This window comes from Cyprinus carpio, chromosome A12, assembly GCF_018340385.1.
Source record: "Cyprinus carpio isolate SPL01 chromosome A12, ASM1834038v1, whole genome shotgun sequence".
In the NCBI taxonomy this organism is placed as follows: Eukaryota; Metazoa; Chordata; class Actinopteri; order Cypriniformes; family Cyprinidae; genus Cyprinus; species Cyprinus carpio.
The window spans coordinates 22,712,902-22,726,412 of record NC_056583.1 but is presented as its reverse complement, the minus strand read 5'-3'; the positions used below and the strand labels follow the sequence as shown (position 1 = coordinate 22,726,412).

Here is a 13,511-nt window from a genome sequence, read left to right as displayed (position 1 = left end):
AAACAAAACATTTCTTGAGGTAAACCGCCCAAAGAAGAGGTCAGAGGTCAAAATGGACTGAAATGCATAATGGTACAATAAATCACATTTACATTTTTTTTTTTTATAAGAGGCTTTTACCCAAAGTGACTGACAAATGAGGAAATACAACATAAGAGATTCATTCTAAGGAGGCATGTACATTGATCAGAGAAGTACAGACTAGAACCAAGATGACGGCGAGAAATACTGAAGGAAAAGTCAAAAATGCTATATATGAGGGGTGCATAAACAGATTAAGGTCAACATGAAATCAAAATTGACCGTCCTATCATTCTTAATGTTTGCATGATTCATCAGTGTTTTTCCAAAGGAAATAATATATTTATTTGAAAACTTCTAGCATTTTTTTTTTCTTGTAGAATTGCACTTGTAAATACATCATATTATGAAAGTAAAATTGGTTTTGAACAGCATTTCATGTTGATTTTAGATCAATTTGTCCTTATGAATGTTTGTTTTTAACATACTCAGCTTTTCCACTGGGATATTTATCTCATTACACATTTAGATCTCGGGCCCAGCAAGGCTGCAATTTCAGATTGCTTTCTTTTTCCAAATAATACTTATTAATGTTTCATCTGTGAGTTAACATTTGAATATACTGACACTGTACTGATTGCATGACCCCTGATTACAGCGACTGTCCTGTTCAATTCACTAACAGTTAATTAGAGGTCAGATTCAGGAGATACAAAGTTATTTGACTGACTCTCACATCCTCCTACAGGAATAGAATAGGGAGTCATGTTAGTTGTTTAAATAGGACAAATTTGATGTTCTGCTTCATCTCTCCGCACAGCCAAGGGTCTGTCGAGCCAGTCTCTAACTACTTTCTACAATGAATAATTTGTTCATCAGTCTGTTTGTTTTGTAATCTCGTAGTCTTGTAAAGATTAATGAAGCAGCATATTGAAATTCTGTTTGAAGCTTTTTTGTTGTTTTTCAGCAGCATTTGCTGTTTAAAAATTTGATATATATTTGTAAAAGGTAAGATAAATTAAGTTAATCATGAGCTAATTGGAAATCAACCAGAACTTTTGTGGCTTTTGGAAAAATAAATAAATAAATAAATAGATTTAAACAAAATTGCAACCATAATGCCCTGATAGAACATTAAATAGAACATGAAGATTCTATTTTAAATATTAAAAAAAGGTTGCATGCACTGCCTTCTAATCTTGTTTGAACTATATATTAAATATTTGACCTTCAAAAGCAGCTTGTGATGACAATGCTAGGACATTTTATTCTTTCTTCTTTCTCATACATGATGCCACATGACTCTGAGGGTTCTTAGATATCTTTTCTTTTCCCAAATGTGCATTACATATATGCATTACATTCCCACAGCTGCGGTTGCTGTATGGTATTTATGATGATTATTATGGAGAATCAGGCCTCCTAATGCTTGTGGATCACAACATCAAAGTCTTTTGTTGAGAATCCAATGCAAATGCACAAAATCCTCTGTTTTTTGTTGACCACCTTTTGAGTGAATTTAACAAGGCAGCTGCTGAAATGTGGAAAATATAAACACGGTAGCATCTCACCTCACCCAGCACTCCCAATTCATTTCTCTTTTCTCAATTCTAGGTCAAGCCACAAATAAATAAATAAGTAGCGTTGAAAATATCACCCTGCATTAATGTGTCCAGAGTTCAGAACAGGTTTGTAAAAGTGTTTGTGAGAGAATGAGTCCAAATCATCAAGTAGAATGTGAAGAAGGTCAATAAATACCTAACTTTTTCAAAGTTATTCAAATTCATGCATACTGGGGTGCAAAGTCTCACCGAGACACATGTAAAGTACCCCCTGAGAATGGTTGCGGTGTCCGTTAACAAGGTTGCTAGTCCATTATACTGATGTTCACAGCTGTTCAAAACTGGACCCACACATAGCAATTCACTAGAGTGCACAATATTTTCATGCCAGCTTGCCACATGACTACTGCTCCCCAGGCACCGCAGCGAAAATGGCCACCCACTGCTCCGGGTGTGTGTTCACGGTGTGTGTGTGTGTGTGTGTTCACTACTCACTGCTGTGTGTGTGTGTGCACTTGGATCGGTTAAATGCAGTGCACAAATTCCAAGTATGGGACACCATACACGTCACTTTCACTTCACTTCAACTCAAACATAATAAGCGCTGTGCAAAACTGCAGACAAGAGAAAATGAAAAAACAATTTAATAAATACTCTTGTGTATCATTATGTTCATATATGGTACTAATCTTATTGTACCTAGCCTAGTAAATGTGAAAATGCCCCTCAAATGTAATGTACAGTATGTAAGGGCGTGTTTACACTTGGCATTGGTTTGATTAAAATGAGCACTTGTGGGAACACAACATGGACCAAAAAAATCTAAATAAACTCAACCCTCAACTCTAAAATGGTTGCACTTGGCAGGTTTGGTTTGATTAAAATTGCTCTGTTAGTGTGGTTCATTTAAATAAGTGTGAATGGTGCCATTTGAACATTGGTGCCCACCAAACAATTATTTATTTATGTATTTTTTTTTTTTTTTTTTATGGTTCTTCAGGTATTCCATCGACTGGAAGAGCGACCTGGACAGCTTCTTCGACATAGATCCTGTCAGAGGAACCATCTCCACCAATGAGCTTCTGGACAGGGAGAGTATAGCCCAGCACAACATTTCAGTTGTGGCCACCAAAGTTAGTAAGTATGGCTGTGAACCTCAGAAGTGATTCATAAAAGTTCAATTGTCTTAAATGCTGGGATTTTTTTGCGATCTGATTTACGGTGGCCCATTGCAGCGCAGACATTAAGTCTGCTTTTTATGAGCATTCATAAAATATGACGACTCTCCAGGAATATGTATCATTACTACAGTGTCTTTCCTTTCTCCTTGACTTACTGAATTTAACAACTAATGAATTTTTATTTTTAAACTGCTGGTTAATTAATTGTCCTTTGCCATCAGTGTGGTAATTTATAGAAGACTGTGATCTGTCTATCTATCTATCTATCTATCTATCTATCTATCTATCTATCTATCTATCTATCTATCTATCTATCTATAATTGAGGTGTGTAAAAAAAAAAAAATATATATATATATATATATATATATATATATATATATATATATATATATATATATATATATATATATATATATATATATAATAATATGAATATATATTCATATTATTTATATTATATATAAATATATTTAAAATAGAAACATAACATACTTTTCTTAAATATATACATGCATGTGTGTGTATTTATATATACATAATAAATATACACAGTACACACATATTTAAACAAAAACTTTTATTTTGGATTAATCACGATATCACGATTAATCCTCTGACAGCACTAATATATATATATATATATAAATTGGAAATCAAGCTTTAAATTCGTAATAAAATCAGAATTATGAGGTATTATGAGGTAAAGTTACAATTATGACATTCTAAGTGAATATTATGACATAAGGTTGACCTTATTCATATACATGTAATAATTACCTTTATATATTTATATAATTATGACTTAATTTCATTTAATAATTAATAATAATGTAATAATTAAACAATCCCAATTTTTCTACAATTTCATCTTTATCTGATAATTACAATGTAGAATGTCATAATTTATATATATATATATATATATATATATATATATATATATATATATATATGTGTGTGTGTGTGTGTGTGACTGTGTGTGTGTGTGTGTGTGTGTGTGTGTGTGTGTGTGTGTGGTATAGATATGTGTGTATATATGTATATATATATATATATATATATATATATATATATATATATATATATATATATATATATATTTTATAATCTCATAATTTTTACTTTTTGTGTAATAATTCTACTTAATTCATAATTCTGATGTTTTTTTTTTTTATTATTATTTGTTTGAAATGAGCTTTCAAACATTTTTTAATTTAGAAAACTGTCAGATTATGGGGGGGTTGTGTTTTTACAAACTTCATTTCATATTGACTATTTTAGGAAGTAATTTGAAAGGCGATTAAACACCAGCATCAAAGATGTCATTGCTGTAATTTAGTTTGTGTTGGAAAAGATCTGTGGATTGAATCACCACGTAAATAAGCAAATCCATCGTTATCAAGTCGTCAAATCCACCGAGAAGTCCCAAACGCCATTATCTTGGAGGATATGTGGTGCTCAATCAAAATTACAAAAGCGGCGACTCACTTTCATTAAGACGGAATGGGGATGAGAGGTCATTAGAAGTTGAGCTTTCATCACCATGGTAACGGTTATTACTCACTGCCTCTCAAGGTTGCACTGGTGATATGCTAATTGTGAGTTTTAAAGCTAATTTGGGTGAGACTTAACACAAGTCAGGGCTGTTAAACTTCACTCCTCTACTGCTATGGGAATTGTCCACACTGAGTTAGAAGCTTTATTTTTATTTATGTTGTATTCACTATCTGTGTCTTTTAGACAGTTTTACATTCTGTTCCATTGGCCCAGATGGGTTCAGAGAAATCACAGAAGCACCTAGTCTGATAAACTAGGCCATCTCTGCTATTTTTAACTCTGCTATTTATATATATATTACATGTGCAACATAATATCTCACAACTGTGACTGTATATTTCATATTTTAAACTTTGCAGGCATCTTAGTAGAACAGTTTATTTTAATATGTAGTTTTGCATATTCCTAAAGTTAGTCAAAACTTTGTTGCCCACTTTGACCATTTGGAGTTGTTAACTATATGAGCACAAAAGCATTTAACAAGCCATTTTTGCTGTCCTACAACTTATAAATGCTCATATCACCAGTGTGCCATGTGTAATATCCTTACTAGCATTATACAGTGTCTTGTAAAACATGCTTGATAGCTTTTATATCTCTCAGAACCAGTGATTATGAGGTGCGGAGAACACCTGTTCAACACCATCACAAGCTAGTCTAGCATAAATCACAGCTTCTTGTTATTTTTTTTTTTTACCTCCCCTCTCCTGTGCTTTTTAGGGGCGTTAATTTCACACCAGGTGGAATTCCAGATGTTCTGGAGCCTCAGAATAATATTGTACTAAATATGAAATTGCTGAAGGAAGCACGAGTCAGCACACAGTCTCCAAACTCTCCACGCTTGTTGCACATCATGAAAACTTCTGCCTTTAGTTTCCATTAGGACAGCAAGCATACGGATACACTTGATTTCCATAATCCCTTCTGTGCCGCTCATTACAATAGAGTCAGCTAAGTTAACTGAAGGAAAAACTATTTTACAATACAGTTAGAACCTATATGTTTTACAAAATGTGTTAAGCAGACATAATTGTTCGCTCTGTTTACATCCTGTACAGTACCAGTAAACAGGGCCACAATCAAAACTGGAAATTGAAAGTGGCGTCCTCGTATAGGCCTACACAAACTGTCCGTCAAACCTGCAAATTAATTGATTTGATCTAAATAAGACGCACCTTTTAAATGTGATTAGAGGATTTTCATTAGTTTGAAGCCAGGCCAACAACCATTGAAACACGAACAAAAACATCTCAAAGAGAAATGGACTGTTTGGTCATAAGAGCTGCTGCAGCAGTATGGTGGATATTTTCTTTATATAAAATAGATATCTATTTTCAAAATTCGTCATTCAAGACGTTACGTTGAAGCCATAGTTGGCTAGACTTGTAAACTGTTGTTGTTGTTGTTTTAATAAAAAAGCTCACTAGATTTTACGAATATGTTTTAAACAAAATGTATTGTAAAATATTAGAAAACTTAACATTAGCATTCTGCAACAGTTTATAATTTCCATATTAACCTTTATGCATTAATTATTCCATCTTAAAACATCAGTATAATAATTCCTAGTCTTTTAAAGTGTATTTTGAATATGTTTGTCTACTACATTTGTCCACTTCAATAGAATATATTTTTACATTATCCAGAGGAACTTCATCACTTTCTTTAGAATGTTGAACTTTTTAATTTAAACCTAAATCTTATTTAAATTAAACTTAAAGATTAATGTTAAAATTCAAATATAAACGTATACTTAAAATTACATTTAAAAGATGCCAGTTATATTAAACTGTAGTTGTGGGTCGAAGGTAGTTTGGGTCACACCCTGAGTTGTTAAAGATATAAAAAAAAATATATAAAAAAAAAAATAAAATAATAAATATATATATATATATATATATATATATATATATATATATATATATATTATATATATATTATTATTTTATTATATTATTATTATTACAATTATTGTCACGACATATTGAAATACGTTAAATGTATACAATTAGAAAAGTATAAATGTCACCATATATTCAGTATTTTGGTTATCTTAACATATCAAATATGTTTTGGACTTGGTTTGAAAACAGAAATGAAATGCATTTAACTTTTCGTTATCCAGAACTTAACAAAAAAAATCCAACAGTGGCTACACAAAAAGTAATTAGCTGCAGGACATCTGGGGCAGAAGCACAGGACCTGGAGAATGATGATGTGTCAGATCTCAGATAAATTGTAACAACAGTATTTTTTTTTTTTTACTAGACATCAAACGCACTGGAGCTCCTGAAGCTAAAGTAACAAACAGCTGCGTGTGCGCACATACACACACACACACACACACACACACACACACACACACTTTCTCTCCAGGAAGATTGCTCATCTTCATCAAGGTCGCTCAGGGGTCTTGGCTCTACACGGGACCCCTGGGAGGGATGAGTTCAGATCCCTCATTCTAAGCCTTCTCACTTTCTCCTCAGACATGCTGAGCCCATCTCACGGATCTGATCTATAAAAGTTTATTCCACACTGATGTTCACCTCCACACTGCACGCTCAAGCAGAATTCAAACAATATAAGGAAGACGTGTTCAAAAATCAACAGCTGTGCCAGAGAGGACACCGCTGACCTTGTGTGTCTGCTAGAAGCATCTTATTTTTAGTCAGATTTTTAGCTTATTTTCTTACCCATTAAAAATGAAAACCTTCTTTTTATGTAGTTTTAAGAATAGAATAGAATAGAATAGAATAGAATAGAATAGAATAGAATAGAATAGAATGTCACTAGAAATGTCTTTACTGTCTCTTTTTAATGCATCCTTGCTGAATAAATAATAATAATAATAATAATAACTTTTTAAATTAATTAATTATTTTTAAAATAATTGAAAGTATTATTTAGAAAATATTATTTTATAAGTTATTATTTTGTAAGTCTATCATTTTGGTTTAGTGCATGATGCTTATTGTGAGTATTGTGTGTGATGATAATGATATGTTCTGGAAATGAAAAACTGTTAAATATCTGACATTATAGTTGACAGACATGCAAGATTAATTTGTTTTTAGAAAAATAATAAATGGTTTAAAATTCTTTAAAATCATCCTAAGGGACAGACAAGTTTCTATAACTGAAGAACAAGAGTAGACTTGTGCATTGTAAGGTGTGTTTTGCATTGCTCATGACATACAGTTTTTGTTTTTTGTTGTTGTGTTTGTGTGGTTTTTGTGGATAGTAAAGTGGTGGTCAGTGTTGTTGTGGTGGACATTAATGAGTTTCCACCAGAGCTGGCCATGCCTTACGAGACCTATGTGTGTGAGAGCGCCAAAGTCGGACAGGTGAGCCAATATAAATGGTTGTGTGTGCATGTGTGTATGTTTGCATGTCCAAAACCAGTTCTGGTCTAATGAGCCATTTAAGATGATGTATGACAGACTCCAGACTCTGACACTCTCATTAAATCCTGAAAGTGCAGTATATCCCTGCTTTAGCCAGGTACAGTGTGTGTGTGCCAGAGCATTTCCTAATCTACTGTATCTTGCCCACTTACACTGAAGCACTGAACCTCAGAATAAACAGGAAAACCTTTCTGAAAACATTTTATACAATATTTATGTAAAACATTTATTTGTATATTATCTGAAAACAAAAGTAAGTGGTTTTTGCCCACTCAGAGCTCACCACCACAATGTTAGTATGAAGTTAGTGGTTGCCAGGATGTTGTTATGCAGTTTGAAGTGGTATTTAGGGCATTGCTAGGTGTTTCATTTTATTTAATTTAATTTTTTTTCCACAGTCCTGCTTCACTAGGTGCCAATAAAGGGGGAAATAACTCTTATGCAGTTGCTAATGTGTTTTTAGTGAATTTCTAGAGTATTTACTGTTAGGTGTTTTATTTTATTTTATTTTATTTTCACAGTCCTGCTTCACTAGGTGCCAGGAAGGACAAAAAAAAAAAAAAAATTCTTGATATCAACAGTTGCTAAGGTGTTTGGAGTGATATCTAGGGTGTTGCTAGGGCATTTTTATTGTTTTATTTTACATTTTATTTTATTTTGTTTTACTGTTTTTATAGTCCCGCTTCACTAATTGCCAGGAAGGAAAAACAAATAAACAAACAAATAAATAAACAAATAAATAAATAAATAAATAAAACACTTGCTAAGGTGTTTGGAGTGGTATCTAGGGTGTTGCTAGGGTGCTTTTTTTATTATTATTTTTTTTTTACATTTTCACTAGGTACCTGGAAGGAAGAAAAAAAACTTATATATGCAATGTGTTATTATTAATTATATATATATTCATTTTTAAGTTCTATTCTAAATTCTTTTTCTTAGTTTACAGCATTTTTTGTTGTTGTTGTTTGAATGAATATGACGCTTCTGGCCAGAACTGTGTGGACTGATTGATAAATTGGACAGGAGGAGCCTGGTGGGCAAGTGATGCATTAGTGTTGCGCTAATGGTCCTACCCAGCATGCACCTTTGGAGCTGGTGACAGCCCTACAACAGGTGACGCTAGCGTGAGGGTGGGCAGTGTGGACGTCTGTTAGCCACGGAAGATCGATCTGCTTGTAATGGTAGTGCGCAGTGTATCATGATCGCTGGAAGTGAAGGCAGACTAATTGGTTTTAGATGCAGAATCGAGGAGAAAAACCACAGGAGCACTTGAATAAACATTACTGAGCACATATTGCCAGCTGCCACTTATCTTCATGCACTTGTGACTAGTTTGTAACTCATGTTTCATTTAATGTTGTGAGTGTAATTGTTTCATATACATAAAGCACTGTAAAGTGGATTGTTTTTCTTCTAAGGAATATACTGTATTATATGATTGTCCGTATATATCCATTAATTAAGAGCAAACACTGACTCTGACTAATGAGTTTTCTATACTAATGTTGATTTATTCCAGCAATGATCAAATATACCTCCAGAGACTGTTTTGTTAAATTTAAACCCTGATCAATAATCTTTTTAATGATTTTTTGTTTTATTTGTGTTGTGTTGGTGATTGAGGGATATAGTGATATTGATCAGGATGTTCATAAATTTTGATTAAAATTTTCTTTAGAGTGAGTTAAGGAGGGAGTGTTGACCATCAGAGACTTTGGAAGTGAGTAACAATATCTATACTAATAAAAATAATAATAATTGTATATGTTATTTTTTTGATTATTATTATAAAAGAACAGCATTATTCAAAACTTTTTTTAAAATCAATTTAACATACCCTTGCTGAATAATTATTATATTAATTATTATATTACTTTATAAAAATAAAAAAATACTGACCCCAAACCTTTGACCAGTATATACTGCAGATATACAGTATGGGGAAGTTGTGGCCTATTAGTTAGAGAGTTTGACTCCTAACCCTAAGGTTGTGGGTTTACAGTGTGTGTGTGTGTGTGTGTGTGTGTGTGTGTGTGTTCACTGCTGTGTGTGTGCATTTGGATGGGTTAAATGCAGAGCATGAATTCTGAGTATGGGTCACCATCCTTGGCTGTATGTCATGCCACATATTGCTCTTTGTGCATGCAATCCTTAGATTAAAAATGTTTTAATTCATAGAAAAGTCATGGAACTGTGTTTTACTTAATTGTTTTGTTTCCCCCCATCAAAGCTATTCTGCCACTAACAGATTTCACAGCACATTCTTTATACATCCACTGTTTTGGCCTTATGGAATGCTTCCTCACTTCAGGCATGAATGCTCGCTTAAGATGTGATTTACTGGGACAAGGTGACAGTTTCTGCTGAGGGCAGTTCAGGAAAAAAGAGAAGAAACAGGCTACCTTTAACATGCAAGATTTTCTTGAAAATGCTCACCCGTCAAGAAAATGTAGCCAGCATAAAGTCACAGCAAACAGGGTCAGATGGGCTAAATCAGAGTTCATAACCAGCAACTTGCAACAACCATGATGCCGACAAAGTCTTTTGACAACATGTCATTTCTCTGAACGCTAATACACCAGCTACTTCACACAAATTGTATAAAACATGAGTAGCTACATTGTTTATTGCCATTTAACCTTTTATGGCTGGAGACCGGGGGGATTCACTATAAGGACAAGCTCTTGTGAAAACCCAAAACTGTTACTTTCGTTTCGTTTTGGACAGAGAGTCACATTTTTAGACCAATGTAGCTGCGCTTTTCAAAAGATGGACTGCACAAAAAAATGATGCTGTTAATAAGATATACCCTATATATTTTCAGTGGTGCTGCAGTAATCATAACTCTCTCTGTCCTCTGAATCTGTTGGATATGAATCAGTTTGTTCAGTTTTAAAAAAAAAAAACATCATATATAAAGGAGGAGAAGTCTGATTTTATTTATTGAATCAGTTCATTCAGCCTCTTGTGTCAAAAGCCCTTTATGCCGCTTATACTGTAGCTTTTCTTGTAGTAAAATATTTAGTCAAATTCTATTAGATTTAGCTGTCTCTAGTTTCATTAGTTATAATTTAGAATTAGACGCATGATAATATCAGGTTCAGTTGTAATAGTGTTTGGAACTGAGTCAGAGAGATGAAGTTATAAAATCTCAGTTGACCAGAAGAGGAAAGTAATGTTACTGTAGGTCAGAAGGTATGATGTGAAAGTGCTTTTCTACCTCCTGAAATCATTTCAGATGAAGGTTCAGGCTCAAACACTCTCCGCACAGAGAAAAAGCACATTATTTAGAGCCCTGAGGGGGATTCAGCACTCAGCTGTAGAGTGATGTTCCTGTTGAACTAGACTCAGAGCACACTAAACATGGATAGTTTGTTCACTATGAAAAATCATGGAAGATCTCCTTGTGATACACCAATATCATTTGGGATGAAAGAGATGCAGCGGTTACGCTAAATAAATAAACTATACCTTTAACTGACGCAGGCACCCTTCCTGTGGAGCTCTAGGGGTCTAACAAAGTCATCAAACAATCGATAGCTCTCTGCTAGTTTGTAAGCAAATTCAAATAGTGATTTTGTCTTTCGGGGTATGATGTAGACATTAAGCTTTATAAAAAGGAAAATGTGTAGTTAAAGTAATCTCTTAAAAGGAAAATGGTTTTTTAATAATGTTTTTAAATGTCACATATTGCTCTTTGAAATGTTTTAATTCATAGAAAAGTCATGGAACTGTGTTTTACTTAATTGTTTTGTTTCCCCCCATCAAAGCTATTCTGCCACTAACAGATTTCACAGCACATTCTTTATACATCCACTGTTTTGGCCTTATGGAATGCTTGTCCTCACTTCAGGCATGAATGCTCGCTTAAGATGTGATTTACTGGGACAAGGTGACAGTTTCTGCTGAGGGCAGTTCAGGAAAAAGAGAAGAAACAGGCTACCTTTAACATGCAAGATTTTCTTGAAAATGCTCACCCGTCAAGAAAATGTAGCCAGCATAAAGTCACAGCAACAGGGTCAGATGGGCTAATCAGAGTTCATAACCAGCAACTTGCAACAACCATGATGCCGACAAAGTCTTTTGACAACATGTCATTTCTCTGAACGCTAATACACCAGCTACTTCACACAAATTGTATAAAACATGAGTAGCTACATTGTTTATTGCCATTTAACCTTTTTTGGCTGGAGACCGGGGGATTCACTATAAGGACAAGCTCTTGTGAAAACCAAAACTGTTTACTTATTCGTTTTTGGACAGAGAGTCACATTTTTAGACAATGTAGCTGCGCTTTTCAAAAGATGACTGCACAATGATGCTGTAATAAGATATACCTTATATTTTCAGTGTTGCTGCAGTAATCATAACTCTCTCTGTCCTCTGAATCTGTTGGCATATGAATCAGTTTGTTCAGTTTAAAAAAAAAAAATCATATATAAAGGAGAGAAGTCTGATTTTATTTATTGAATCAGTTCATTCAGACTCTTGTCAAAAGCCCTTTATGCCGCTTATACTGTAGCTTTCTTGTAGTAAAATATTTAGTAAAATTCTATTAGATTTAGCTGTCTCTAGTTTCATTAGTTATATTTAGATTAGAAGCATGATAATATCAGGTTCAGTTGTAATAGTGTTTGGAACTGAGTCAGAGAGATGAAGTTATAAAATCTCAGTTGACCAGAAGAGGGGAGTGTTGTTTTTGTGTGTGTGAGGGTGTGTTGTGTGAGTGTTTTTTTATATCTTGTGATATTTTTTGATGTGGGTTTTGGGTCTAAAACTCTCTGCGCACAGAGAAAAAGCACATTATTTAGAGCCCTGAGGGGGATTCAGCACTCAGCTGTAGAGTGATGTTCCTGTTGAACTAGACTCAGAGCACACTAAACACTGGATAGTTTGTTCACTATGAAAAATCATGGAAGATCTCCTTGTGATACACAATATCATTTGGGATGAAAGATGCAGCGGTTACGCTAAATAAATAACTATACCTTATAATGACACAGGCACCCTTCCTGTGGAGCTCTAGTGCTCTAACAAAGTCTTCAAACAATTGATAGCTCTCTGCTAGTTTGTAAGCAAATTAAATTGTGATTTTGTCTTGTAGACATTAAGCTTTATAAAAAGGAAAATGTGTAGTTAAAGTAATCTCTTAAAAGGAAAATGGTTTAAAATGTTTTTAAAAAAAACATTTTTAAAAATATAAAATATGATAACAATTTATACAATTATTTTAGATGTAATTTGATCTCTTTTTATACAATTTTAAATAACACTTCCCTTGTTGCTTAATAAATTTAAATATAATTATATTATATTGAAATAAAAAATTTAATGAATAAATATATAAACATATCAAAAAGTTAAATTAAATAAGGGCAAAAAAAAATTTGGCATGACACGTCCTAAAATGTAAGCCTTTTTTTTTTTTTTTTTTTTTTACTCAGATAACACTGCCGGAGTTGTGACCTTGCGTGTCGGCTTCAAACGGCGCTCTCAGGAGATCTACCATCTTCCTGTGGTGATTGAAGACGGTGGCCTCCAGACTTTGAGCAGCACCGGCACCCTCACCATCCGTGTGTGCGGATGTGACACCGATGGATCTTTATTAACGTGCAGTGCTGAAGCCATTTTCCTCCCTGTGGGCCTGAGTACCGGAGCCCTGATCGCTATTCTGGTGTGCATCGTCATACTGCTAGGTAAGCAAACATTCATCCATCACAGCATTAGATAGTGAGAGGAGGAAGAAGAGAGAGAGAGAAAGAGAGAGAGAGCGAGCTGCCTGTC

At 33.8% G+C, this 13,511-nt stretch overlaps 1 protein-coding gene across 1 annotated transcript in view; it reads left to right on the top strand.

Moving 5' to 3' along the window:
- The window catches only part of LOC109098819 (cadherin-12-like), a 126,140-nt gene that overhangs the window by 105,563 nt on the left and 7,066 nt on the right, over positions 1 to 13,511 (top strand). The window contains exons 8-11 of the mRNA XM_042768076.1: positions 2,584 to 2,745; positions 7,565 to 7,667; positions 9,417 to 9,447; positions 13,172 to 13,423. Coding sequence (XP_042624010.1) covers positions 2,584 to 2,745; positions 7,565 to 7,667; positions 9,417 to 9,447; positions 13,172 to 13,423 — 548 coding nt within the window. The remainder of the gene's footprint in view (positions 1 to 2,583; positions 2,746 to 7,564; positions 7,668 to 9,416; positions 9,448 to 13,171; positions 13,424 to 13,511) is intronic.